Source organism: Periplaneta americana, chromosome 7 (assembly GCF_040183065.1).
Source record: "Periplaneta americana isolate PAMFEO1 chromosome 7, P.americana_PAMFEO1_priV1, whole genome shotgun sequence".
Lineage (NCBI taxonomy): Eukaryota > Metazoa > Arthropoda > Insecta > Blattodea > Blattidae > Periplaneta > Periplaneta americana.
This window is the reverse complement of record NC_091123.1, coordinates 111,370,176-111,397,974: the sequence shown is the minus strand read 5'-3', so window position 1 is coordinate 111,397,974 and position 27,799 is coordinate 111,370,176. Positions and strand designations below refer to the sequence as shown.

Genomic DNA, 27,799 nt, shown 5'->3' with positions numbered 1-27,799 from the left:
ATTTAACCCTTGTGGTGAATTTTGGTAAAGTCCGGAGGGCCTAATTAGTTAAATCCACTCTCCTCACCTCCACGCTGGGGCCCACTGGGATCTTTTAAAATGCGAAAGAGAGAGTGGTGTGCGGAAAGCAACAGGAAACTATAGTATTTACCTTTCCCAAGAAAAACTGCAATCATAGCATGATGAGTCTTTCCATGGTAAAAGATTCCGAAAGTAAACTATCCCCCCTGAGGAAGGACACATTAAGAAGCAACCCAACAGAGAGAAGAAAAGAAGATTGAGAATTGGAACATGGAATGTAAGGACTCTTCTGCAAGCAGGTAAGTTGGAAAACTTGAAGGAAGAAATGAGAAGAAACAGAGTGAATGTGATGGGAAATCAGAAGTGAGGTGAGAAAATAGTGATGAGTTGATGACTGATGAATTTAGGTTGTTTTATTCAAATGGTGAGTGCAAAGGAAGTCATGGTGTTTGTGTATTACCACGTGTGAGAGGTAAAATGATATCAGTGCATTATGTAGATGATCGGGTGATAATGGTGAGGCTACAAGGGAAGGAAATGGACTCAGTGTTAGTGCAAGTATATATATAAGTATATATATATATATATATATATATATATATATGTCACATAGTGGATTAGCAGACGAGGAAGTGGAAGAAAGCTATGACAAGATAGAAGAGATAATTGAGAAAGAGAAGAAAGAAGCATGTATAACCCTAATGTGCGACTGGAACACAGTTGTAGGAGAAGGACAAGAGAGAAGAACAGTTGGAAAATATGGATTGGGAAGAACAAATGACAGAGGAGAATCTTCGGTAAATTTCTGTAAAAGAAATTCAATGATAGTTGGAAATACATTATTCCAACAACATAAACGAGATACACATGAACATGCCCAAGGGACGAAACCAGATACCAGATAGATTACATACTAGTACACGAAAAATTCCGAAATTGCTGAAAAAATGCGAAGACTTTACCAGGAGCAAATATTAACTCAGATCATGTCCTCCTGATAGGCGGAGTAGATATTCGTCTGAAGAAGGTAAGAGGACGACAAGTGATGAAGAAATTGAACATGGAAAAACTGAAGAATGAAGAAGAAGAAAATTTGAAGCAAATTTTCAAGAGGAAGCTGCTACATTAGAATCCACACCTGAGAATAGTAATGAGTACTGGACTCATTAAAAAAAGTTGTATACAGACAACAGCAGAAGAAACAATAGGATACACAGAAGATGTGAGAATTAAGAAACTTGGGTCACAGGGAAAATGTTGGAGAAGATGGAGGAGAGGAGAAAATGGAAAAATATCAACAAAGAAGAATGTAGAAGAAACTACAGGAAACTAAGCAACGAGCTAAGAAGAGAAACTGATAAAGCAAAAGAAGAATGGATGAAAGAGAAATTTGAAGAAATAGAGGATCTAGAGAGAAAAGGAAAATATGATTTAATTTACTGCAAAGTGAAATGTCTGGATTTCACAAATAAGAACAGGAAATCCATGTGGTTGATAGAGGACGACATCGAAAATGAAATAACAGACAAACAAGGAATACTAAACAGATGAGCGAAATATGTAGAAGAGTTATAAGAGACAAGGAATCGTCCAGATGATTTAGCTATAGAAGACGAAGAAGCCATATCAAAAGACGAAAAGGATTTTCTATTTTAAGCGAAGAAGTTGAACTAGCACTTAAGGCAATGAAGAATGGGAAAGCAACAGGAGTTGATGGAATCCCAATTGAATTAGTGAAATGTTTGGATGAAGACAAGAAGCAAATTCTATCATTATGCAACGAAATATAAATGAGAAAGGCGAATGGCCTGAAGATTTTACGGAGACAGTGTTGACTCCAATACCGAAGAAAATGTAAGGAGTTCAGGACTATCAGTCTAATATCGCACTAGGCGAAGATTCTCTTGAGAATACTGAGTCGACGTTTATATTCTAAGACGGAAGAACAGTTGGAAGAAGAGCAGTTTGGCTTCAGGAAGGGAAAAGGTACGAGAGATGCAATTGGACTGCTATGGACAATCGGTGTAAGATTCCTAGAGAAGAATAAAAAAGTGTATGCAATATTTGTGGATCTAGAAAAGGCTTTTGATAAAGTGGATTGCAATAAACTGATAGGGATCCTAAAGAAAATTGGCGAGAATTGGAAAGAGAGAAGACTGTTCAGTAAGTCTTTATATAAAACGAGTCAAAGTCAGGTTAGAGAAGAAATGTCAGAAAGAAGTGAAATTGGGAGAAGAGTACGACAAGAATGTCCTTTATCACTTACCCTGTTCAACATCTACTTGGAGGATTTAGTAAAGAACTGTTTTCAGAACACGGGAAGAGTGATAGTAGGAGGAAGAAGAATAAAGTGCATAAGATTTGCTGATGGTATGGCATTGTTAGCAGAAGAGGAAATGATATTAAAGGATATGCTACTGGAACTAAATGACAGCTGTGAGCAGTATGGGATGAAGATAAATGCAAATAAGACGAAGAGCATGGTCATAGGAAGAAAAATACAGAAGATAAACTTGCGAATTCTAAATAAGACAGTACAGCAAGTGGATAGCTTCAAATACTTGGGGTGTACTATAAGTAGTAACAATACTATTGCTGCCAGAAATCAAAAGGAGGATAGCAATGATCAAGTAAGCTTTTAATAGAAAAAGGAGCATCTTCTGTGGATCTCTGGAAAAAACTAAGAAAGAGATAAGTGAAGTGCTTTGTATGGAGTGTGGCATTGTATGGGGCAGAAACATGGACATTACGACGAAGTGAATAGAATTATTTGAAATGTGGATATGGAGAAGAATGAAATGTGTGAAGTGGACAGACAGAACAAGAAATGAAGTTGTGTTGGAAAGAGTGGGTGAAGAAAGAATGATGCTGAAACTGATCAGGAAGAGGAAAAGGAGCTGATTGGGTCACTGGCTTAGAAGAAACTGCGTATTGAAAGATACACTGGAAGGAATGGTGAATGGGAGAAGAGTTTGGGATAGAAGAAGATATAAGATGATAGATGACATTAAGATATATCGATCATATGTGGAAACAAAGAGGAAGGCAGAAAAAGGAAAGAATGGAGAAAGTTGGGTTTGCATTGAAAGACCTAAAAGTAAACTAAATGAATGAATGATATACATCCTGATTGCATACTTAACACTTGTATCAATTATCATTTGGTAAATTTTTTATATAAGCAACTTTTTTAATTTCCTGTGTTAAAATTGAAACTTTTGCCTTCATTAGTGACTATTATGGCTTGTTTACGTTATCTTCATATTTCTGTGAGCTCTTACCTTTGTTTCCGTTTTTTTTTGGTGTTGTCTTGGTGGGGGGTGTGTTTATGATTGGTAATGTTGTGTCGAAAATAGTTCTAAAATTTAGTTCAGTGTTGAGTGTGTGTTGTGCATGTGTTTTTGTATATTTATATATTGTTGCTTAAGATTAAAATACTCGTAAGCTTCAAAATTTTCGAAATTGAGTTTTTGGTACAGTGTAATTTGTCTAAGTGATGCACATCTATCTGCAAAATTTCGTAAACCACATTTTAATATTAATCGCGAAAAAATGAAACTTTTTAAATACTATGTAAGTCCGCAATTAATGGGAACAAAAAAAAATTTTCTCCTATAAAATTTTGATTTTGTGGGATATGAATATTTGCACCTTAAGCAATGATATTATGTATTGTTTAGTGTGTTTATTTTCTGGCTTTTCGGTTCAATGTGTTTCTAAATCACTATAGTTGTGGTTGGTGTTGGTGATGTGTTTTGCATAGATGGAAGTATTGTATCATATGATCATTGCTGTGATGTGTGATGTGTTCTTTGTATCATGTTTGAAAAGATCTCCCAGTTCGTCTGATTATGTTGAAGTATGGAATGCCCAAGTTTTCAATTCATCTTTTCGAAAAAGAGATAATAAAGTGAGACATCCTTGCTTGAGAGTATCACTTCTTTCAATTTCATTTCGTCTCAAAAATGAAATGTCGAACAGAGAACTAATATTATCTACATCAGAATGTATTAAATCTATATTAGTGCCTGCTGCAGACATTGTATTAACTTGTATAGCTGATGAGTGAAACTATTGTAATCTGCGAACATTGAACCAAATAATGACACTTTAATCTTCGAAAGACCCAAGCACATTGGTCTTTTGTCTGCTTCTGTTAATATTACCTCTTCTCCTTCTTTTGCACTTTACACACTATGACAACCAGAAGGCCACTAATGATCTAGCCTCCAAATTCAGTCTTCTTTGAGCAGGGAGGAAGAAACTCAAGGGTGATGGCTGTTCATATTTCTTATTTAATGATATATATATATATATATATATATATATATATATTATTATTATAATATAATGCGTGTAAGAAATACAGAGCATAATATTAACACTTTCACAGTATTTATACAGGTACAACACTTTCAGCACCTTCTATACACGCGTATTTACCACTATCTCATACAACTCGCTGGCACAAACAGTAAACACCTATATATCAGCTCAGTATTTACTCATAGGTCACAAAGGCCAGAGAGAGAGGGAACTGTGATTCACATTCTTTCTGGATGCAGATTTAACTTGGGCGCATAGTACATATCATCGTTGTTCCTGCAATAACTCCTATGTGACATATTTATCGATTTTCAGATTTTTGCTCTATTAAATAACTTAAATAGTGGTACAGCAAATAATAAAATATCCTATATGTAATTATAGTTCTTTGTTTCGAAAATGTAAGAATTCACAGTCTCCTATGTACGGCTGCCATATGATGAATAAATGTGTTTTTTCTTCCTACTGAAAAATGTTATATTTTGCACATTGGAGTTACTGCAGGAACAGCGACGATATTCAATTAATAAAACAATTATCAAGGTTACTTTTTGACTCTCCCTCGTATCTCATTATTATTAGATACAATTGCAACATTTTTCAAAATGATTGTTATGCTCATATAATATATTTCACTATAGGGACTATTATTATTATTATTATTATTATTATTATTATTGAAATAGCGTAGTATTTTACAAAAATCTTGGGGAGGTCTGGCCTCTTTTGTCTCTTCTGTTAGCCCACCACTGATAATGATGATAATAATAATGAAAATGAAATTTAAATCATGAGATGATCATAGTGTTTATAATAGAGCACATGTTTAATATCCGGAGACACATGAAATCTATTTTGCTACTCTGAATAACTGACGTTATGTTGAACAGATCTATTTTTCTTTAGTACTGTTAAAATTTCGTCATATCATTTGTAATAGTTTCAGTGAACTCAGTACAGTTTCTTGTCTTCAACAATTCTCTCAGAGTATATACTGACCCAGTATCATAGGATAAGTATTAAAACATATATGTCAAATTTTCTCACTCTAAACTCCAGTAATTATTACCTGAACTCATTACTGTTAACCCATCGAAACTATCTGTAAAGTCACAAGCATTCATCTCAAGGAAAAAGTCCGGTAAATTAACAATGAATTAAAAATGAAATATTTACTGTTATATAACAGTATGATAAACGCGTTTTTTCGTTCTTTTTAAAGAATTCTAAATACAAGTTCTAGATGCTAGGAAGAGAGAGCCGTACACTCATCTTGCAAAATAAAACCTCTCGACTTGGTCCGGATCTTAGAACTTCAATGCTGATGTAAGATCTCTATGAAATACAATAAATGAAATGAAAAGGAAATGAAAAACTGGCTGACTTTCTAATGAAACAGTAAAACATTTAAAACAGTATTCTCACATATAAATTGCAAGCTGAAGACTGACATATCTTTGATCTCTCCATTGTACCTATATGTAGGTATATCAAAATCAAGACTGATTTTTTTATTGTTTTTTCTAAATGAAGATCTAAGAAGATCTATACCAATGATCATCAATTCGATGCCCTGTGACATCACCTCATCAATTCGATGACCTGTGACGTCACCTCATCAATTCGATGCCCTGTGACGTCACCTCATCTTACCCTGCCGCCCGCTGCACTCTTCTTTTGCTTCAGTGGGCAGAGCTCTGACGAAAAAGACTGTCGGAGGTTTGCAGTGGCAGCTTCTTCTTCTTAAGGTATAACTTCATTGAAGTTTTGGCCTTCTCAACGATCTCTTTCCATTTCTCTCTTTCTTGGATAATTTTGGGCCAATTCTGAATCCTTAATAATTTTATATCTTCCAGTACGTCATCCTTCCATCTATTTTTTGGTCTTCCTGTTGCTCTTGTCGTTAGAGGTTGCCCCTGATAGATTTTATTTACCAGTCTGTCATTTTACATTCGGTTTACATGCCCAAACCATCCTAGTCTTTGAGCTTTAATAAAATTTATTATATTTTTATTTTTAATTGTCTTATTTAATTCCATGTTGGTTTGGATCCTCCATATACCAGTACCATCTTTTTCTTTGATTGGTCCCATTATCCTAAGCAAAATTTTCCTTTCAAAAATCAAAAGCTTTTGTTTTATTGTTTCCTTCAACACCCAGCTTTCACATGCATATGTCACAATTAGTCTTATAATTGTTTTATATAGTTTGAATTTTGCTGACTTAGATATTAATTTGCTTTTGAACAACATTTTGTTCGCAAAATATGCTTTATTGCCTAGAGAAATTCTCTAATTTATTTCTTCTTCTATACCAGTGGTGGGCAAAATGAACGCAACCCACAAGACAGGATTTAATGGCAACTACATACTGTGGGAGGGGTTGCACTCTACAGTGCAGTGACGGATTTACAGACAGTTGCGCCACTACACTCCTACATACCATATGTAATTAGAATAATCCATTCATGTGATATTTAATTAATCATTTTTCAAAGAAATTTCTTCGAAATTGGAATTTATATCTGTGCATGCTATTTTCAGTTGCGCAAGGAGATGAGCATCGCTTAAGCGGGACTTTATAAATTTCATTTTAGAAAACAGCTGTTTGCACTGGTAGGTTGATGAATACATACCGTCATTTCCCATAACTATGGTCCTGTAACACAACTATGGTCCATGATACAACCATTCAAAGATCATTGTAGAAGTAACATAGACCGTTCGTAGATAGCTGCAGTGACTTGAATTCAAACTACAGTACAGCAAAAATATAGATAAACGAGGTACTACGTTATGGAGTACAGAATTTGAATAGTTGTATCGTGGACAATAGTTATGTTCCAGGACCATATTTATGGGAAATGACGGTACTCATTATTTTTGAAGCGAACTGTCTGAGCAGTGGATATGTAGTACTGGACATCTTTTAAAAAATTTTAGCCCCCAGTAGACCTTTTACATTCTGTTTTCAAGAAGCCATCATTCTGCAAATCCAGTACCTCTAACTGCAATTCTGAGATAACATTTTCAATTTAAACATGAAAAGGAGTGGCAAAAATATTGAAATCTTTCTCCCTTCTTTGAAAATCACTGAATCTGTGTTCTTTGAAATCGTATAACAGATGATCTATTTTAAGAATGTACATATTTAAGTTCGCGTTCTGAATATTTGTAACTTATTCTAAACATGAGAAAAATTAAAGAACAGCCTTTCTTATAAGTGTGATATCCTCTTGATTCATATTATTCTGCGAAAGACTGTATCACTAATGAAGCTCTGAAGTATAGCAATCCAGTATAATCCGCCACATACACGCGCAGTATTTTCATGGAGTGGGGGAAAGGGAAGGTAGGGGGTACATTTGATGCTTCGCTAAGATCTGACGTCACTGCGGCAATGCCGCAGGAATGCCCACCATTGTTCTATACTATTATTTTGGTTTATAATGGAACCTAAATATTTAAACAAATTTACTCTTTCGTAACTAATATTTTCTATTTTAAGATCTTTTGTTGCTCTGTTTTCTGTGTTATTGTTTAAATATTTAGTTTTAGCATTATTAACTATCAATCCATATTTGCCTGATTTCTTGTTGTTATTATTATATCATGCAGTAGCAGCTCCTTTTTATAATCCTTTCTCATATTGATCAAATTAAACTTAAAGTAATGTGAATGCCTAATACTGGTAGTTACATGTATGAAACCAATTGATTGACAGGTTAGGGATGAAATGAAAGCTGAATAAATATGAATACTGCATTTTAGATTTCTATTTTTCCCTTTCATTTTGTTATGTTCTAAAATATAACTTAACTTTAGTTAATGTACTTACACATGTGTGCTTCACTCCAAAATATGTTATAGAAAAAGTTACAAAATATGACACCTGAAAGCCCATCTCTCTACTGATACTATCGAACTGTTACAGTGAATTGTACTTCATCTTTCATTAAATGATATTTACGTAGTACTTAAAACGAAACAAACTCAAATGAATTAATTAACCATTAGTGAAAATATTTACTGATCTCCTGTAATACTATTTTTACGGAATTTCTTTGTTCCTTTCTTGCATACTAATTGCCCAATATTATACACTGTAATCTGGGCAGTGCATGAACTGGGGAAACTTTGTAGATTGTAGTTAGATGAATTACATCTATGATGAAATTTACTTATTTTCATTAAGGAAAACAACTGCTTGCATGTGTATGTTGATCCAAACATTCACAATACGGTATATGGGAATCGTGCTCACGAAGCTTGGGAAATTTGACTTATGTGTGAATTAAAATCACACAAACGTTTCTTACTTTTATATTTCACCTTCAGTTCACTATCACATTGTAACTCACATTCATACACTTGACTTGGAAAGAGTTCCACAGCTGTTATAATTAAACACTCTTTGATAAATTGCTCGTCACTATATGGACGCAATTTGTTTGCAATCTGTTGCAAAGTTTGAAGCTCAAGCACACTGCTGATTCACTGACAGAATGCTCAATGCCTGAATAGTCAGTGCTTGTCCTGACATCATTCCATTTCGTAATGATGGACGCTGATCTATGCTCATAAGCTCTTAAACTTTATATAGCAAGCCAGTTATATTTTCTTACCACTAAGCAGCACTTTTACTTCCTGCAGCTTACTAGTTTCTGCCATGTAGTATGTAAGATAGTTTGCAAAAGAATCTCTTAGATAGCCACTCACCATTGTCATTAATTTGTTATTCATTACATTTAAAATAAACAATATCATACTTTTATTTAAAACTTTCTACACCAAATATTATATGTTTGAGATTTTCTGAGTCAAAACATATCACTTTTTCCTATCCTTTTTGTCTTATATGACTCCAAGTTTCTCTAAATTTTCTAATAAGTACTGATACTGTTGGATAACTAACAACTTTCACACACGGAAAATTCTTTCCAAATCATCTTTGCACTTTTTAGGCAGTTAGTGAGTATATAAGAAACACCAAACACTTGCTGTTTTATAGTATATCGAGAAACATCCATTCCAATCACACGAAAGTCTCAAAAGAAATTCTTTTCTGCACTGATTCAGGTCTAGCAGGAAACTTAATTCCTTCCCACAGGGACTGGGTGAGTTCAATTGTGATTTTATTGTTATCTTAGATTTCAACCAGTTTACACAGTATGAGGCATGTAAAGGCAACTCATGCTGCAGAAGTAAGAGTTCAGCAGTAAGAAAATAAAACACTGTACATAAATAAAGATGTAATTATTGCCTTCATGTCTTTCATGTGAAGTAGGTTAAAGGATCAATTGAAGTTTCGGGACTTCAGGCTTCAGCACATCTTTTCAGAATTTAGTCATACTTTTTATTCAGTTTTCATGAAGTTATAATTTCATGGATTTGCATAAACAAATTATTTACAAAAGGTGACAATAATTATACATGTGTTTTCTTTGTTATTTCGGACTGTAATAAATTTCAGATTCAAAAGTAAAACTATAATTTTTACTATTAAATAATGACAACTTTATTATTCTTTCAGATCCTTGACAGATAGATGAAAGTAATAAAAAAGAATTCAAATACTGACAAAATATTGAGCAATCATAGAAATATATCGTTACTCACAAATATAATTGCGTAAAAGATAAACAACAATGTTAGCTTTAATTTTTTGTCGTGTTTAGTTACCGTAAAAGTTTTCCTCATCATTTTCAAGGCATTAAATACAGAGATCATATTTAGTATCCTATTACAAGATTTAGACAAGGGAAATATTATTAAAATATATACAAAATTTATGGCCACAATGATATATTAAAAACACAGTATATGTGTTAGCAACTCAATTATTTATAATACTACCAACAGTTAAAATTAAATGCATTACACTGGACGACTTACATTCAAATGACTATGATTCAAGTGCTATTTTATATGGCAAACTTTTTTCAATTATCACACTTTACGTAGGCACTAATTCCCAAATATTCTAGTTTGTTGTTATTTCATGGGATGTATGTCACCCACAAGCTACAGTTTTGAAATATCTTGAAGAAATGATGCAATAATTGTTTACCATTGCTTCCTGCATCAGTGATACGAAAGAAGAGTTTTAAAGAAATTTTGCAATTATCGAGTTAAAAAAATCTCGAGAAAACCTACTCAAACACTGACCGCATCCTCTACATACTCCAGTTGAGAGTCACAAAAATTTTAACCCATGTATCTTGAATGAGATGCCAACAAAATATCCATCAGAACAATTATAATGTCACACTACAATGCACTGAAATTTCCCAAACCTATTTTTTACATAATCCACACACAAATATTATTTTCCATCTTTCTTGAAAACAATGTTGTAATTTTTTTTATACATTTACGTCTTATTTTCCACATAAAAAGAATTAATTCGGCAATTAGGTATCAATTCTATCATTAGATATTTTACATAAAATTACAGAAAAATATAATTTATTAATTTATACAAATAGAACTGAAGTAATGAATCTTAATGATGGAGTGGTGCTGAAAAATGTCAACATTCTTTCTCGTTTTAGGACTCGTGGCATGAGTGTTCTCAATCAGTAGTTTATTTGGTCATCCCAAACTATTTTTGAGACTTGAATGTAATTAAGGTTTTCTAGGACAAGTTGCAGATCTGTTACTAAGCAGTCTAGTGGGGGTGTCACTTCACAGTCTCTACATAGATATGCATTTCTACAGCATTTCCTCTGCAGATGATGGAACAGTTACACTGCTCAAATGTCAGAAGACGCAAATAATTTCCGTCTTGATTACACTCTTTTAACTTTAAGATTTGTTACAGAAACAACTTTCCTGTATTAATGTGAAACTCAATAATTTACTTTCGGATTGATTTATAGCAATCTTCAGATACTAGAGAGGTTCTCAACAGTATCAGACTAGTTTCGGCTTAATTTTATGATGCTGTATCAACTGTGACAGTTATCTAGCATCTGAGTGATATAAAGGTGATAATGCCAGCGAAATGAGTCCAGGATCCAGCACTAACGTCGAAAGTTACACAGCATTTGCTCTTAATGGATTGAGGGAAAAATTCTAGAAAAAAACTACAAACTTGTCCCCACCAGAATTTGACCCTGGGTCAGCTTGTTTTAGTAGGATATTTTACGACGCTTTATCAACATCTCAGGTTATTTAGCGTCTGAATGAGATGAAGGTGATAATGCCGGTGAAATGGCCAGGCATGCTGTTACTCCAGCAGTGGACCGGATTAATTTGTAGCCATCTTCAGATACACTAGTTGTGAAGATGACTACAAATCAAGCCGAAACTAATCAACTAAGGTAAATTACCAACTTAGTTTCACATTAACACAGGAAAGTAATTTCTATACGAAATCTTAAATAATTTCCGCTATTTGATTTGCAATAACCTTATTTTGGTGAAGCTAGATTAGCCATCGTCACCAAGTTCTATAAAATATTGACAAGTAGCTCAGAGACATGGACATTAATTGCCATCAAAAAAACTAAACTAAATTGATGCTATATTAAGGTTGATTTACCTGTTCAATAAAAGTTCAAATCCAGGCAATACAGGGGTTTTTCCTGGCATTCTTGTTCGCTGATGACATCCCAACAATCCTCCATCACTATCATCCATAACGAATGTAATGTAGACCCTCTGTCTGTAGTGCACTCTGGATAAGTCTCTGGCAAATTAAGTGGTCTGCACTTCCTGGCATTAGTGACATCCGTAAGCCTCACTTATAAAGTTGGAGTGAATAATGGCAAATTAAGAGCCTTGCCATTGCACAGAAAATTCATAATCACAGCCAAGATATCCAAAACGAATTGTATCTATATAATTTAAATTCCGTTATTGATTAATACAGAAGAAAATGCAAAGAACATGTTTATGTGATGTGTTGTGTTACCAAGTCACTGGTTTCTCCTTTCCACCCTCTTCTAAATTCAGCAGGACACTCCTTTGCGACAGGCAGGCCAGTGGAATAAAAAAAAGACGAAAGTGCGTTTCTATAGAAGTGGTAAGCTACTGACCTCCCCCTCCTATAGTGTGCATCTTTCCCATACTTAAAAATTCATGGTGGCTATAAAATTAACCCTTAAGCAGTTGTGCCTAACATTGTAACATTAGGAGTCATGCGGGGTGTTGCTGACACCCCAAACATAATGGGTTCTTATGTGCTTTTTTTTTTAGTGAACAATTAAAATAGCGCTCATTTTTTATCTATACAACTATATGAAATACTTTAATACCTATCAGAATGTTATAATCAGGTACTTATGGAGATCGCGAAAATCACGACATAATAAACATACAATAAATTTTTACTAATCTTTATGAACTGAGTGATTCTGATTAATAATATGCAGATAAAATAATTGCGACAAATCGCGAAATAGATTTCTAATAGCAAAAAGTGAACACATTCGCGAATTATTACTATTGCGTCGTTTTATAGCGAATTTCATATTCTGAGTTTTTTTCTGATTTTTTTTCTTTCACTTGAATTTGTTATATATCCAAGTAGGTTACATTACATGGTATTCCAGGTGTTCTAATTACATTGGCGAACTCAAAAGACGGAGAATTCAACATTTCACTAATAATTTGAAAGTGTTAGTTTGAGGACTGCAAGTTTTTTTTGTTTTTAATGAATGTGTGAAATACAGTCTCAATCCAACAAATATTGTCTACTGCCCAAACCGCACCTTCACCAGAATCCAACGAACCTTTATTGTCAATTATTTGGAAAGTAATATTCATACTGAGTTAATACTCCAATTCCAAAATAATTGTATTTTACAAAATTTCCATTAATCTCTGCCAGAGTACAAATCAATCTCCAACAGTCTCCACCGTCACCAATATTAAAACACACAAATGATAAAATTAATCTCCATAAATACCTACTTGTCCCTAGTTATAATTAATGCACAGTAATGGTAATATTTCAGTATTGGTTCACAGGTAATAGGTATTCGAATGTCTATTCACTCCTTATCATAATTTACTTTTTATCTTTCTTTTCAGACCATATTCTTGATTTTTCTGTGCGTACAGTCACTACTTAACATCCACTGTTATTATTTGTTGCTCAAGTATGGTCAGTTTAGTCACTGTCACTATTTACAATTGGAGCATTGTTGTAACACTTCTGTCGCGCCTACTTAAGGGTTAACTTTTGTCAATTGATTTACTGTTATTATCACCATCAATAATATGAGTGTGGCTACCGTTCTGGAAATTTTGAGTATGTAAACTGTCTCCCAAGTACAGTAGAACAAGAAGGGTGATGAAGCTGCCATCTCAGTCTATTGTCATACTTAACTCCAATAAAGAGACTGCTACTTTTGTTGTTGTGGTCTTTGCTTAATTGCCATACTGAATATTCTCTGCCAGGTGCATCATTGAGAACTTTGCTCAAATCCCTGGGCAAAGAGCTAACATCCTTGGTAGAACTCAGTCACTAATTTAAAATCCGTGTCCACTTCCATAACTGGGATATGCCTACCAAGAATAGCCCAAGTGTACAACACTAAGCAGCACTCCATTATTTTAATTCTAAAAGACATGCTCCTAACAGAGGAACAAGTAGAGGACCGCATAATGTGGTGTTTGGGATGCAAGATATTACCAATGAATTATGCTAAATTTGTAAGCCGGACAGAAAGGTATGCTTCTTAGAGTTTGTTTCATGATAATTATCGCGTATTAAAGAAGTCTTCAGTCTAAACTGATGTAAACCATTTTATATGACGCTCATTTTAAAACTAGTTTGCCATAAAAATATGCATTCCTGAATACAATGGAACTTCATTATTTCGTTCAATATCAAATATAATTTTTTTTATACCTATGATGTTTAGCATTCGTGGTCCCAACTTCAGTTCTACACAATACATCTAAATCCAATAAATTTATATATTTTTAAAAATAATTTTGCTTTTCGTTTTACTAAAGTTCCACTGTTTTTACATCTGGGTCATTTTTAGAGTCATAATCTATGAAGTATTTGTGTAATCTGAAAGATAAAAATTCTAACTGGCATTGGAATAAAGACAACTATTAGTTATTTATGATGGATTAACTTTTTGAGAGATCCTCGTGTCCAATTTTCACTTCAATGTACAACTGTGTGTTGGAGAAATGACAAATTCTTGTTCTCGAATCATTATTTCACACAGTACTTTCAAAAATTAAAATAAGACATTATTACATCTTATAATAGTTAGTTTTCATATAGATAAAAAAACGAAGATGTGTAACACAACTTCACAAACCTCATATGAGACTCAAGACATAAATATATAAGTCAAGTAAAATTAACTTACAACATTTTTTGTACTCATTAAAAAAATATAAGCATAAATATTTTCGACACACTGCTTCTGTATTAACATCCCTGCTCTTCCCTGTCACTTTTCCTTTCACATTTCAAGTGGTCCAGCATATTAACTCAGAAACTGCTATTCACTGTGCACTATCATCACTACAAAAACACTGATCCTCTTTCTAGAGGACTACAGAAGTGTCTTGTACATTATCAAATTATGACTAGTTACATGGGAGTCAAAAGACTTTCTTCAGCCACAGTGAGAATGATCTGTCTTCAGAGGTCCTCTACACAGACACTGCAAATACATCACTTTCTCTCTTCTTTACAGTTAAAATGCAGATAATAAGTTACTCATAGAGAGCGTACAAAATAAGATCACTTCAATTATCATTTTACAGTTCATCATACAGAATGGTTTCACATACACGCATATTCAAACACACGCATTTACAAATCCCGGAGCTGAACTGCAGTATAAAGCAGGGTTACTGCAGCATCAGACTAACTACAGTACACTACTGCCCCAAATGCATGGAGGTAATAACATGGTAAGAGGAACAACAATGAAGAAGACTGATGATGATACTCTTACCATACTTTCTTTCTTCGAGAGTCGTAAGTTGGATGGAAATGTCACTAACTATTTTTTTAGGATCACCACAGCATATTCTTGTTATATGTCTCTCGATGACATAGAATCATCATTATTTTCTCGTGAAAGAGTCATATGATGATTAACAATCACTGTTTATTCTGCTACAAGAGGTACGGAAATGCCTCATCATCTTCACTAGACTCTTGACTGGAAGGAGGTGTATCCAGCTGGGGTAGACCCAAGTCTAAATACTCCTGTAAAGGAAACATAAATTATATATAGTAATACAATTTATATGGCAGTGTCAAAAATAATTTCTGAGCAGCAAACTATAAATCATTATATTTTTAATAATAAATGATCTCATGAATTCAGGATTGTTATGCATTTTCCTAGCCTGTACTAAATTAAAAGACTACTGCAGAATTTTTTGGTTTTGCACTGTTGTCATAAAACAGAAGCATCCAACATTTTGCAGCTAATCTTCATCCCATACAAGAAGACACCGCATTTAAACAAATGCACGTGTCTGAAGCCCTTCCTATTGCCTGCAAGACAAAGAAACTCTTTATGGCACCTAGAACGCGACATTAATTAGTTCCCTGTCTAGAAACATGGCTGTTATATATTTTCGAAGTATTAATGAAAAAGCTGCAATTTTTTGTCAACACGAGATGGAAATATGATAAGTAAAGCAATTGGAAAATTAATTAAAGCTGTCACAAAAGAATGTGATTTGTAGAGAGGATTGATAGCTGGCATGATAATATAACAAGGAGGTTGTGTAATGGTGCATCACCAGTTGCCATCAAAACCCTAGCCCAAACAGAGATGGAAATGGTTGTCGATCAATCAGTTTCTGTTATTGTTTGCTGTTGTGCTGTGCAAGCTATAATGGCAATAAATTGAAACCCTTTAAAAACAGTCTATTACCTGACATGGATGCTTCATAATGTAAGAATATTCTTGTAAAAATCCTGTGTGCATTCGTGCTATATGTTAGGTTGTTAGCTTAAAACAATATTGTCTGTTATGTTATGTCATCTGTCATTGCTCCACAAATGTCAATGCATGCCTCATTTTCTGACATGACTATAGAACCAACAATCATTAGTTGGGAAGCGGAAGGATTTTGTGGATGTTTGTTGATATGCTGAGTTTTCTTATATTGCATAACGTGGGCTTACAGGAAAAAGTTAGCAAGTCCCACTGCTTTCCTATGTAGTTACCAACTTTTTCCAGTAAGCTGATAATATGTACCGGCACCGTCACCAGGCAAGGCAAGGAAAAAGGATCTTATTGGTTGGAACTATTCCCCAGAACTGGACGTCAAATACAATGTTGGCTGAATAAATATATAGTACCAAGGAGGAGAAGGGCCATCAGAAGGAAGAATCGTCATTGGTTATTATCACTGATGAAAGCAATCTTATTGGAAAGAACACTTATCACTGACTATCTCTCAGAATCATTCACAAAGTATCTTGATGATTCTAAAAGACAACTCATGGAAACTCCTCAACACTATATATTTACTCACTCAACATTGCATGAACAATAAAGACTATGTAATAAAAAAATACAAGCTAGAAAATAAAATACCTAAGAATGGTGAAGAAATGCACAAGGAAATGAAAACATTAGCCAGGAAATGCAAATACATAGGGTTGGCCACTGGATTGAGTGGATTTCAAACAGTCACTTTTTGAAAATAATTTGGATTAAATGTCTCCCACTACAGTTTAAACACTTTGTAACCTTCCACGTAAATTATGCATTACACTCTGTGATATCTCACACACAATCATTGTTTCTTACTTGTTCTCGCATGCTTTCTTAAGTTCTTCTGTAGTACGTGGACGATTCTGGAAGACTTTGGACTTTAAATAGTCTTATACACTCAGATCCAGAGATCTTATTATTCCAAAATCTTCAAATCAGTCGACCAGGAAACATGGTTCTGAGTGTAGTCAAACTTTCTCTTGTGGTATGTGCCTTTGCACCATCTTGTTAAAAGAGGGGATTATTTATCCCACCATCTGCACAGTTCGTCTAAGAGTCATTCTCGGAATTTTCAGTGTTAAAGACTGTCTTACTGCTGAGCGGGTTGGACTTCTTGACATGGCAGTTCACACTTGTTCAGTATTCTTGGGCATTCGAAAGGAACATTTAACACTGCCATGAACACGAAAATTGCTAACTCATTTTAAAATAAATTCCGTTTGAGTATACTTCTATGTCTTGGAATTTATTATGTAAGTTGTAAGTCATGAATACTGTAATTAGGTTTTGCCAGTTATGTTCACAAACAAAATAAACAAATGAATTCGAAATTCAGTTATGAAATTTCTTTGTGTCTGCACAATGCTCCAAGGTTTACAAAATGTCTCCACAGAAAATGTTTGAATTACAGAAAAATACGAGTATGCCATAGTTCATCAAATTACATAATACAGACAATGAATTCGTTAATATGATATTCAGTTGTTTTGTTCCACAACCTACTAAAATCCACCTGTATCTAGTGGTCAATCCTGTATTTCCTAAATTGAATTATGATACTGTATATACATTAGAAACAAATGGCAAAAAAGATGTGATCATACACAAAGATTTGGAATTGAAATAGTCATTTCACAATATGTTTGTAAATATCAATAATCTAAAAGAAGGTAGATCTAACAATAGAGAAGATGGAGTTAAATATAATCTAATAGGCTAAATCAAGATACAGTAAAATCCCTCGTAACCGGCACCCAAATAACCGACAATACCAAAACAACAGCACTTTTGGCTGGGCAAAAAAAAAAAGTTTAAATCTGCCAGATTGTCACAGTGTGGGCCGTCAGTTTTGCCACATTAGGGAGTTCGCACAAACTTTCATTTTCAGTGAATATTCGGACCTAAAATGTGTGTATCATTTGTGTTGTGTGATGTGTTTTAATAAAGAAAATTCACACAGTTTTTATGTTTATTTAGTTACAATGTATGTTCAGGCCATCAATGTTACCACATTAGGAAGATCGCACGAACCTTCATTTTCAGTGAATATTCTAACCTAAAATTAGTGTATTATCTGTGTTGTGTAATGTGTTTTAATAAACAAAATCCACACAATGTTTATGTTTAGTTAGTTACGTTCAGGCTGTCAGTGTTGGTTGCCATATTAGGAAGTTCGCATGAACTTTCATTTTCAGTGAATATTCAAACCTAGAATTAGTGTATTATTTGTGTTGTATGATGTGTTTTAATAAGGAAAATCCACACAGTTTTTATGTTTATTCAGTTATGAGCAAGTGATAGAGAAATAAGCTTCATACGGCTGCAGTTTCAACATTTGGCACCAGGAAATACGAACTTTTTTTTTTTTTTTTTTTTTTTATATACCGGTATTTATTCAATTATCCAGAAAAATTTCGTATCCAGAACTAGCCTGGTCCCTTTGGTGCTGGTTAAGAGGGATTCTACTTTATACTAGTAAGCTTCTAATTTCTAATGTGATAACGACAATGGCAGTGATGGTGGTGGTGATGTTCAGAAGTCATGAACACTGATATTATAGAAATACAGTCATTTTTTATGGCTTTGAATAGCAAACCATGAAGAAAGGTGGAGAAGACACATAATTATACCTACATGTGTTTGTGTGCATTTTATGTTCATTTCACAACATTCTTTCATACATGTGTATACAGAGATTATCTGTATGCTGGAGGAACAGGAAGCAAGCTGATATTACTAAAATTATAAGTTAGAATATCTTTTCACTTAAATTTTTCGAAGATCATTCGTTATTTTTGGTTCACAAGCTCAACATTTTTTTGTTAAATTCTAAGTGCTCAATGGTGGATTTCAATATGGAACTTCTGTACACTTTCACTGCCTATGATAAGGCCATTTTTTCCATTCACAGTATTTCAAAAACAGATACCATATTATGAAAACATCGAGTTCAGAAGCAATGCAAATTTATCTCAACTAAAAACTATGTTTTTCTTACCTCATTGGCCGTAATGGTAAGAATACGGTCCAAGTCTTCAACCAATTCTCCAAACATGGGCCTTTCATTTGGTTGGTAACTCCAGCAGTCACGCATCAACATGTATCTAGAGTATTCATAAATATCAAAATAAATGAATTAAATACTATTATAGTCACAATCATGCCATGGTATGAAAGAAAAATTTCACAACCTCGAGCGGGAATCGAACCTGCGACTTCCTGGTCTCCGGTCAGGCGCTCTACCACTGAGCTATCGAGTTCGTCTCACGCCAAAGGCTCGGAATTATCCTTTCATACTGGCGACTCTGTTATAGAGTACTGTCCATAGCGTCTGATCTTAGTCAGCACTGCTTATGGCTGGAAAGAAACTTTACAAATGTAATCTTCATCTTACGATGTTTGGGTGACATATATACGTCCGTTGATGTGACATTAATGAATTAAAATAAAATAATTAGTCAAACCTAATATAGTAGGCCTGTGGATTCTAAGACACAGAATAAAGATCACATGTAGCGAATATATAACACTATTATACCAGTATCCTTTCCAATATTAGGTATGTAGTACAGTGAAATTTCTCGTAATGGACACATCTTAATAATGGACATTTTGAAATTCTCCTGAAGAATTACATATACATTTATGACAAAATACCTCCTCAATAGTAGATATCCTTTATTAACAGCTATATAAGCATAATTTTTATTAGAATATTTCTAAATATCATATACGAGATTCTCTAAAAACATCACCAGTCATCTGGTAGCACTACTTGTAAGTACAAGTTAGGCCTTACAACAATATGTCTCTCGTGTGATTCATAACTTCTTATCACATACTTCTCCTACTCTGGTGACAGAACAAGTCTCTTGTTGCAGAGTTTCTCCCAACAATGCTTTTACATTCTCTTACAATTGGGGCTGCAGCAAAACACGTTAAGAACGTGAAAAAAAAAAAAAATTTATAAAGAAAGGTGATGTCCAAGTACTTAAACTCACTTCTAGTGTAGAAATGTATCTAGAAAATATAATTCAGAAATTGACAAGGAAGTAGACAAAAATTCCAGAGTTTTGAAAATTTGAAATGTAGGACTGATATTAAATGTTTTGTCAAATTATTCAGTTGGGATTTTTTTCATAATGTAAATAATATACAGCATTCAATACCTTTTAATGTAAGTACTAGGTATTATATAAAAATTCTGTAGTCAAAGTTATCATAATTACTTGGAGTAATGGTCAGCACGTCTGGCTATGAAATGAGCGCACTCGGGTTCAAATCCTGGTTGGGGTTTTCCCTCAATCAATTGAAGTAGAATTGCTGGGTAACTTTAGGCATTGGACCTCGGACTCATTTCGCCGTCAATAATTCACATATCATCATCATCCATACAATAGCCCGGGTTAAGTTCATGATGCAGTGTGCTGTACTTGTACAAGAGCACGGCTGTTCGGCTATCCAATCATTCACAAGAATAGGAATGATAAGCACAATGAACCTCAGGCTGCAGTGTAAGCCTTTGGGTCTCTCCTCCTTACAAGGGGAGGGGGAGGGGAAGAAGAAAAAATAAATTCGAAATAACAATGTGTCAAAATATGGTAGTTTTATTTTGTTATTTTCCCAACAGCAGACCCATCTCAATATTGGGCATTCTTTAATTTCTGGGAGGCATAGCTGCCAAGTTCTTTGAAACACTGAGGGGACAGGGTTCTGCACAAAAATCCTAGAAAACTTCAATTTTTCTTTTTCTCAAAAATGTCCTTACATATTTTACAGAAAATAACATCGTCTGATTTTTCATATAATACCCATGGAAACTGCGTTGAAAACTACGGTCCAATGCACTACCTTTTTCCCTTTCATTGAGTTTGTTCACTCTTCGTTGATACTTGCAGCAGTGATGAGCATGAGCTATTTAGTTTCACTGCCACTGCTACAACCCTCTGTTCCTGTTCATTGCAGTTTTATTTTGGACAGTTTTCTTTATTAAGAATTTATCCATTATCAATAGTACATTGCAATCACTGATCATACACTTGCGATGATGACCATCACAAAAAACAATCACTGAAACTGAATGTTGATAACTGTTACTTTTAAATTTTGTAACAACTTAAATTGTTTATGAAAAAATGTTGAACATTAATAATGATTTGTTAATTAGGCAAAAATACAATCGAATATACTGTTGATATTGACCTGCTAATTCCGTATCATTTCCGCTTTGTAATACATATAAGCTTATGACCATTAAAGCAAGTAATGGTCTCTTAAACCAAATTATAGTAATTTAGCAATTACTTCTGATGAGTTGGTAGATTTGAACTGAACTAAAAAGATGTGAATCATAGACAAAGAAGTGGGGTCACTGCTGCATCATGTGGGATTCACTGATCTCAAATGCAAGAGGAAAGAAAGGAAGAGGGCATTGAGAATTGCGTCACTAGCATGGTCATTGGGACAGATAATCCTCTTTATGGATTTGAAATAGCCATTTTTTACTTATGCCTTAGTTCATCTTCCAAACAAATTAATTATTTCTTTTTAACATGAGGAATCTCTATTTGAACTATTTGGAGGATTGAGGCCTCTCTATTCATTTTTGGGGGGGGGGGGGGTGAATGACGCCCTTGGCTTTATACATTGAGGGGGCAGAAAGTGCCTTGACCCCCCAAAGTCAGCACCTATGCCAGGTGGTGTCCGCTATTGAGAAGTTTCACTGCTTTAAAAGAAGCAAGAGGTAAGGCATTCTCTATGAATTTTTGAACCCCTTAATTTTATCACTTTGATTCTGTTACAGACAATTTCATATATCGTAGATTTCAATTAACAACTTGCTAACATTCTGCAAATTGTCTGTGATGCAACAGACTGGCTGCAATCTAGCTATGGAACCTACAGTGCCATTTTTACGATATCCAACAGCTGCAAGTAGGCTGTACAGCAGTGGGAACATTCTCTTCTCATCCAGAAAACATGCAGCATGTCTTTCGGTATTAAAATACATCTGAATAGTACAAATCTGGCTTTTCAGGTATAGCTTCCTGTAAAGCTGACTTGTGACATGTGAATCGCGTTTTTAAGAAAAATCGGTGTAAAAATTCACCTGTGTTTCAAGTTGAGATAATCAATGTTTTGTGTCACTTTTGGTGTGAAAAACAAGTTGGTCAATTGTTGACAATTAGTTGTTAAGTGTGTTCATTACGAGAATACTGCATGCTTCAGAATAACAATTATTTATGTACGATTCTTATGTGAAAATTGACTCAGTGAGTTTAAGAAGAAGAATAAACAAGAAAATGGTGAGGATTATACTGAGTGCATAGAAGAGAACATAGACGAATTTGAAAATAATTCTTCCCTCTTATAAGCAACCACGCTTTTCGAACTTTTTTTAATATGATGTCTAACTATGGCTAAATACAGGCAGTGAACATTTCCAGCAATTAACTGGCGTACACCTGGAAACAGGTTTCGGTTAGTATGACAATGTTCAGAAAGTGGCATGCGCAAATAACAGCCCGCTTGTCAGAGATTCAGTGCATCAACTTCTGACAATAAAATTTCGCGACTTACACATTATATTACAGATGTAATTTATTGGCTTACCTTATACAATAAGATCTTCTTTTATATATGTTATAAATTAATTCTGCTCGAAATTAGTTTACTGTAATATATAAGAACATTATACATGTTCTGAAGACTTCTACTAGGCAGTTATAACTTGTGGAAGGAAATGATGAAATTATATTGTGCACATTTGGTCATATTTCTATGAATATTAAAACTTACATTTCAAGTGAACAACAAGGCGGTTTCTCCATTCTGTGTCCACTGCGAAGTAGCTGGAATAATTTCTCAACACTTGGCACTGAAGGGTATGGAGTGCCACCCAGTGTCATGATCTCCCACAGGAGAATACCGTATGACCACCTACAAAACAATGTCCATTTCAGTGATTTATACATGTACTTAGAACGTTACCTTTACTGAATACTGCTGTTAATAATGTTAATTATTTATTTATACTATTATTTCAGCAATTTAAATTAAGCGATAAAATGTACAGATACAGAAATAAAATTTGGAGCTTCCTTACAATAAGTTTCGCTTCCAACACACTGCGCATGTACAGTAAACAAGAGCCCCTGTATATATGCTACTTGTGGACAGTCGAGCAAAATTATTGCATACATACAGGTGGGCCCCCATCAAGACTCGCTCCAAATTTTAATTCCATATCTGTACATATTTACATAGCTTTGTTAATATTTTGTTAAAGCAACGATAATATTGTGAGAATGTAATCTGTCAATCCTTCATGTGACTAAAACCAGCCTCTGCTTCTAATTACTTCACAAATTTTTCCATATTCAGCTTTTAAAAGTTAATTTATTTCTGAAGCATGTACAGGTAAAGTTTTAAAATTCTTACCGTACTCGAATAGTGTTGTTGTTTTCTAATGCCAGGCGTTTGACAATAAAGTCATTTGACCTCTTGCACTCCAATATTTTTCAAAGATATTATCATGACCAGCCACTGAAGCACAGATTTTGAGATGTTCCGAATCCATTTCTTGGTTTGAGTTGCACAATGGACAGTTAGGGGACTGATATATTCCAATTCTATGCAGGTGTTTGGCCAAACAATCATGGCCTGTTGCCAATCTAAATGCAGCTACAGACGATTTTCGTGGTAAATCGGGAATTAACTGTGGATTTTGATGCAGTGTGTTCCATTTTTCCCCTTGGGATTGAGTTATCAAATTTTGTTTGTTGAAGTCTAAGTATGTAGATTTAATAAATCTTTTCACAGAGTAATACGTAGATTTAGTAACAGGTCTGTAAGTAGCAGTGCTGCCCTTCTTTGCTAAAGCATCCGCATTCTCGTTTCCCAGGATTCCACAATGGGATGGTATCCATTGGAATACAATTCTTTTATTGAGTGATATTAATTGAGAGAGCATTTTAGTTATTTCTGCTGTTTGAGATGAAGGTGTGTGTTTAGAGACTATCGATAGAATAGCTGCTTTGGAGTCTGACAATATAACTGCATTCCTAAATTTATTGATGTGACATAGAAGATTCCTGAGACATTCACTTATTGCAATGATTTCACCATCAAAACTTGTTGTTCCATATCCAAGAGAACTATAAAGTGAGAAGAGACAGCATGTAACACCTGCACCGGCACCTTGTTCTCTGGAGATCAAGGATCCGTCGGTGTATAAATGAAGCCAGTTTTGTGGAGGGTACCTAATATTAATTGTCTCTAAAGACAATTGTTTCAATATTTCAGTGTTTACTTCTGATTTCAGCATTTCTTCTGTTAAATTTAGATTATATTCCATATTTAATAGTCCATCAGCTCAACTACATCCCCTAAAATGGAAAAAGTAAAAGAAATTCATTGCATGGTAAAACAAATTCAAATGCTAAATAAAAAAGTGGTCTTCCAATGGATCCCGGCCCACTGCGGACTGAACGGTAACGAGAAAGCAGATATGTTAGCAAAGAAAGGAACTTATATCAACTTAAAAACAAATTTCAAGTTCCCATATGAATCAATAAAGCGAGTCATTAAAAGAATAAGTTACAGCGAACAGGCAAAACATCAAAATTCAAAATGGAAATAATCATTCAAAGATCCAAAACTAATTCCTGATCTACCTCGAAAATCTGCCATGGCCATGTTTAGATTGATTACTGGTCATGATTGCCTCAGTAAACACCTCCATCGTATTGGAGTACTGAATTCACCTAAATGCTTACTGTGCACCAGAGAAGAGGACATGGAGATGGAGCACCTGGCTAATTGTGAAACTCTTAGGACATTTGTGGACCTTCCATCAAAATATTGGGAAGCAAAAAGAATGATGACTTCATTGTTAAATCCAGAGCATTAGACACACACACACATATTTAATAGAGTTAAAGGGTTTGGCTTAATTTGTAAGTTTTCTTTTAAATTCGGGATATTGATTTTCTGTTTTAATTCTTGAACAATGGATATGAAACTTTTTTGAGTTTTCAATCTACAGAGAGGACTGTATGAATGCCAATTGTTTCCTGGTAATCTGATAAGTTTTTCATACTGAATCAGTGCTTTTTCTTCTATCGTCATTTTGATGCTGTTAATATTAGTGAGGAATCTCATAGAATCTATTGGAGTTGTTTTGATTCCATTACTCGAATAGTAGGTGTGCTCAAAGGCAAAAGTTGCATGAAGTGGCGATTTTGATTTGTAGAGAGACTAGCAATTTTCTTCTAAGTAATCTTATTTTTACACAAGGACAGCCATGAATGGTAATGTATAAAATCCTACGATCTAAAAATTTTACAGCTTATACAATCTTTTACAATACTTTTTTTCTGCTGAAACATATCTCATATATTTAAACAGACTCTTTTTGGCGTAAAATGTATAAAATACGTAACTGATTGAACGAAATGTAATGCAAATTTAACGGTTTTCATATATAACCACGTGTTTCCATGAAATTTACACAGTTGCATTAAGGCAACTAGTAGTTACAATCATGAAGCATGTGCAAATTACATTATGCTAAAAAACATACAAATTTATTTAATCAAATAGGATGATGCACTAATACGAAGTAATATGGTCACCATGAAATATAATATACTGATTATACAGAGTGGAAGGTGTTCAGTAACAGTCATGTCATAGAGTAAATCTTTAAGAAAAAAGGAACAGAATTTTCCTTTACCATTCTGCATTATTTCTTTTTATTTTTCACGGGAAATCGACTTGGTTTTTAGAATTGCAACATCGTAGTAAATTCAGTAGCACTTACCAACACATGAAAACATCCCTTCTCTGTAACATTAAGGGAAAAAGATGTAAACAAACACTGCCTGCTGCAAGTTCTGCTCTGCAAAACGCTCTATGCTCTGGTCCCTGCAGTACTTAGACATTAGGGTGAAGCATGGATCTACATTTAGGCAACAGTACTGCCAAACGTTCATTACTTAAAGCGATTTATTAATGATTAAAGTATTAAAATACTTTTAAACTTAAACCGTAAACATGACAGGAACATAATGCAAAATTATTTGTTGAAATTGAGAACTGTAATGCAAAGACATTTATAATATGTGTATTTCTAAATGTGTTATTGTTGTTTTCTAATGCCAGGCGTTTGACAATAAAGTCATTTGACCTCTTGCACTCCAATATTTTTCAAAGATATTATCATGGTCAGCCATTGAAGCACAGATTTTGAGGTGTTACGAATCCATTTCTAAATGTGTTTTACAGATAATGGGTAAAAAATGATTATGTGAAATAATTCTTTCTGGGAAATCTAAGTGCAAAGGAACAAAATGGCAGAGGACTTTTCCATACATACTATGTTTCTTGAGGGGTTAGGTACAGCTTACAGCAGTAAAATTTCTGGAAATATTCAACATTTTTTTCCTCCATTACTGTATCTTGTACAATAATGAAAATTAGTATATGTAAAACACTGTCCTTCTGCTATATGAAAAATAAATATTTTTACGATATAAAAAAATATTTATATATTTTTTTCAGAATTCAAAATGATTGCAGTCAGAATGACTATGCAGTCATGAAGCATTTCCCTCATAACTCATAAACTTGTTAACTTTTTAATGTTCTCTCTCTTTTATTTTATTGTGAAACTCATGTTTACAATATCATGCTCTTTTAACTACATTCCTTAATAAATAATATATTTTTTATTTTGTGTTAGAAGAAAATACTGATATTTGACCATTTTTTTTAAATTCATTTATTTTTTATCAGAAATCTATCAAAGGTAGAGAAGTGATTGTGCATAATATTGTAGATATAACATACATAAATATGCACAAAAAATTTCATCACAGAATGTTGGATAGTTTTTTGAGTTATGTGGGAAACACTTCATCACTGCACAGTGAACTGAATTTTGAAGAAAAAAAAATGTAAATAATTTTTTTTAAATCTAAAGGGCAGTGTTTTATACATACTAATTTTCGTTACTGTACAAGATACAGTAATGAAGGAAAAAATGTTGAATATTTCCAAAATTTTACTGCTGTAAACTGTACCTAACCCCTTAAAAGGGTTGTCATTGAACATCTTCTACTCTGTACAGAATAAATGGGGAAGAAATCGAAGATATTATGGTACTTCACAGGTTAACATAAATTTAAGATGCTAATATATTTAATTTCCATTAGGAAAGTCCAGGATAACAGAGAGGGTTTGGAATTGAATGGGTTACATCAACTTCTTGTCTATTAGTGATGGGTCCAACTGGCTCTTAGGCACGAGCTAGCTCGTTGCCTTGCGCTCCCAAGAGAGTCGTTCAAAAGAGTCAGTTCGTTCACGAGCTGGTTGCCAGCTCTTTTGTTCGCGAGCTGGGTGCCGCACCCAGCTCGTTCATTCACGAGAGGCTAGATAGCTCATGAACGACATTGTTCAAAGAGCTGGTTGCGTAACATATCGAAACTGAATAATAGTGTAATCTATGAC

The 27,799-nt window shown here is 34.0% G+C and overlaps 1 protein-coding gene across 2 annotated transcripts in view; it reads right to left on the bottom strand.

Moving 5' to 3' along the window:
* Positions 1-9,679: 9,679 nt before the first annotated feature.
* Positions 9,680-27,799, bottom strand: part of LOC138703360 (fibroblast growth factor receptor homolog 1-like) — a 435,775-nt gene continuing 417,655 nt past the window's right edge. For both annotated transcript variants that reach the window (XM_069831162.1, XM_069831163.1), the window contains exons 21-23: positions 23,087-23,227; positions 19,287-19,392; positions 9,680-15,540 (exon numbers count right to left, since the gene is read on the bottom strand). In XM_069831162.1, the coding sequence (XP_069687263.1) occupies positions 15,448-15,540; positions 19,287-19,392; positions 23,087-23,227 (340 nt within the window). In that variant the 3' untranslated portion in view covers positions 9,680-15,447. The remainder of the gene's footprint in view (positions 15,541-19,286; positions 19,393-23,086; positions 23,228-27,799) is intronic.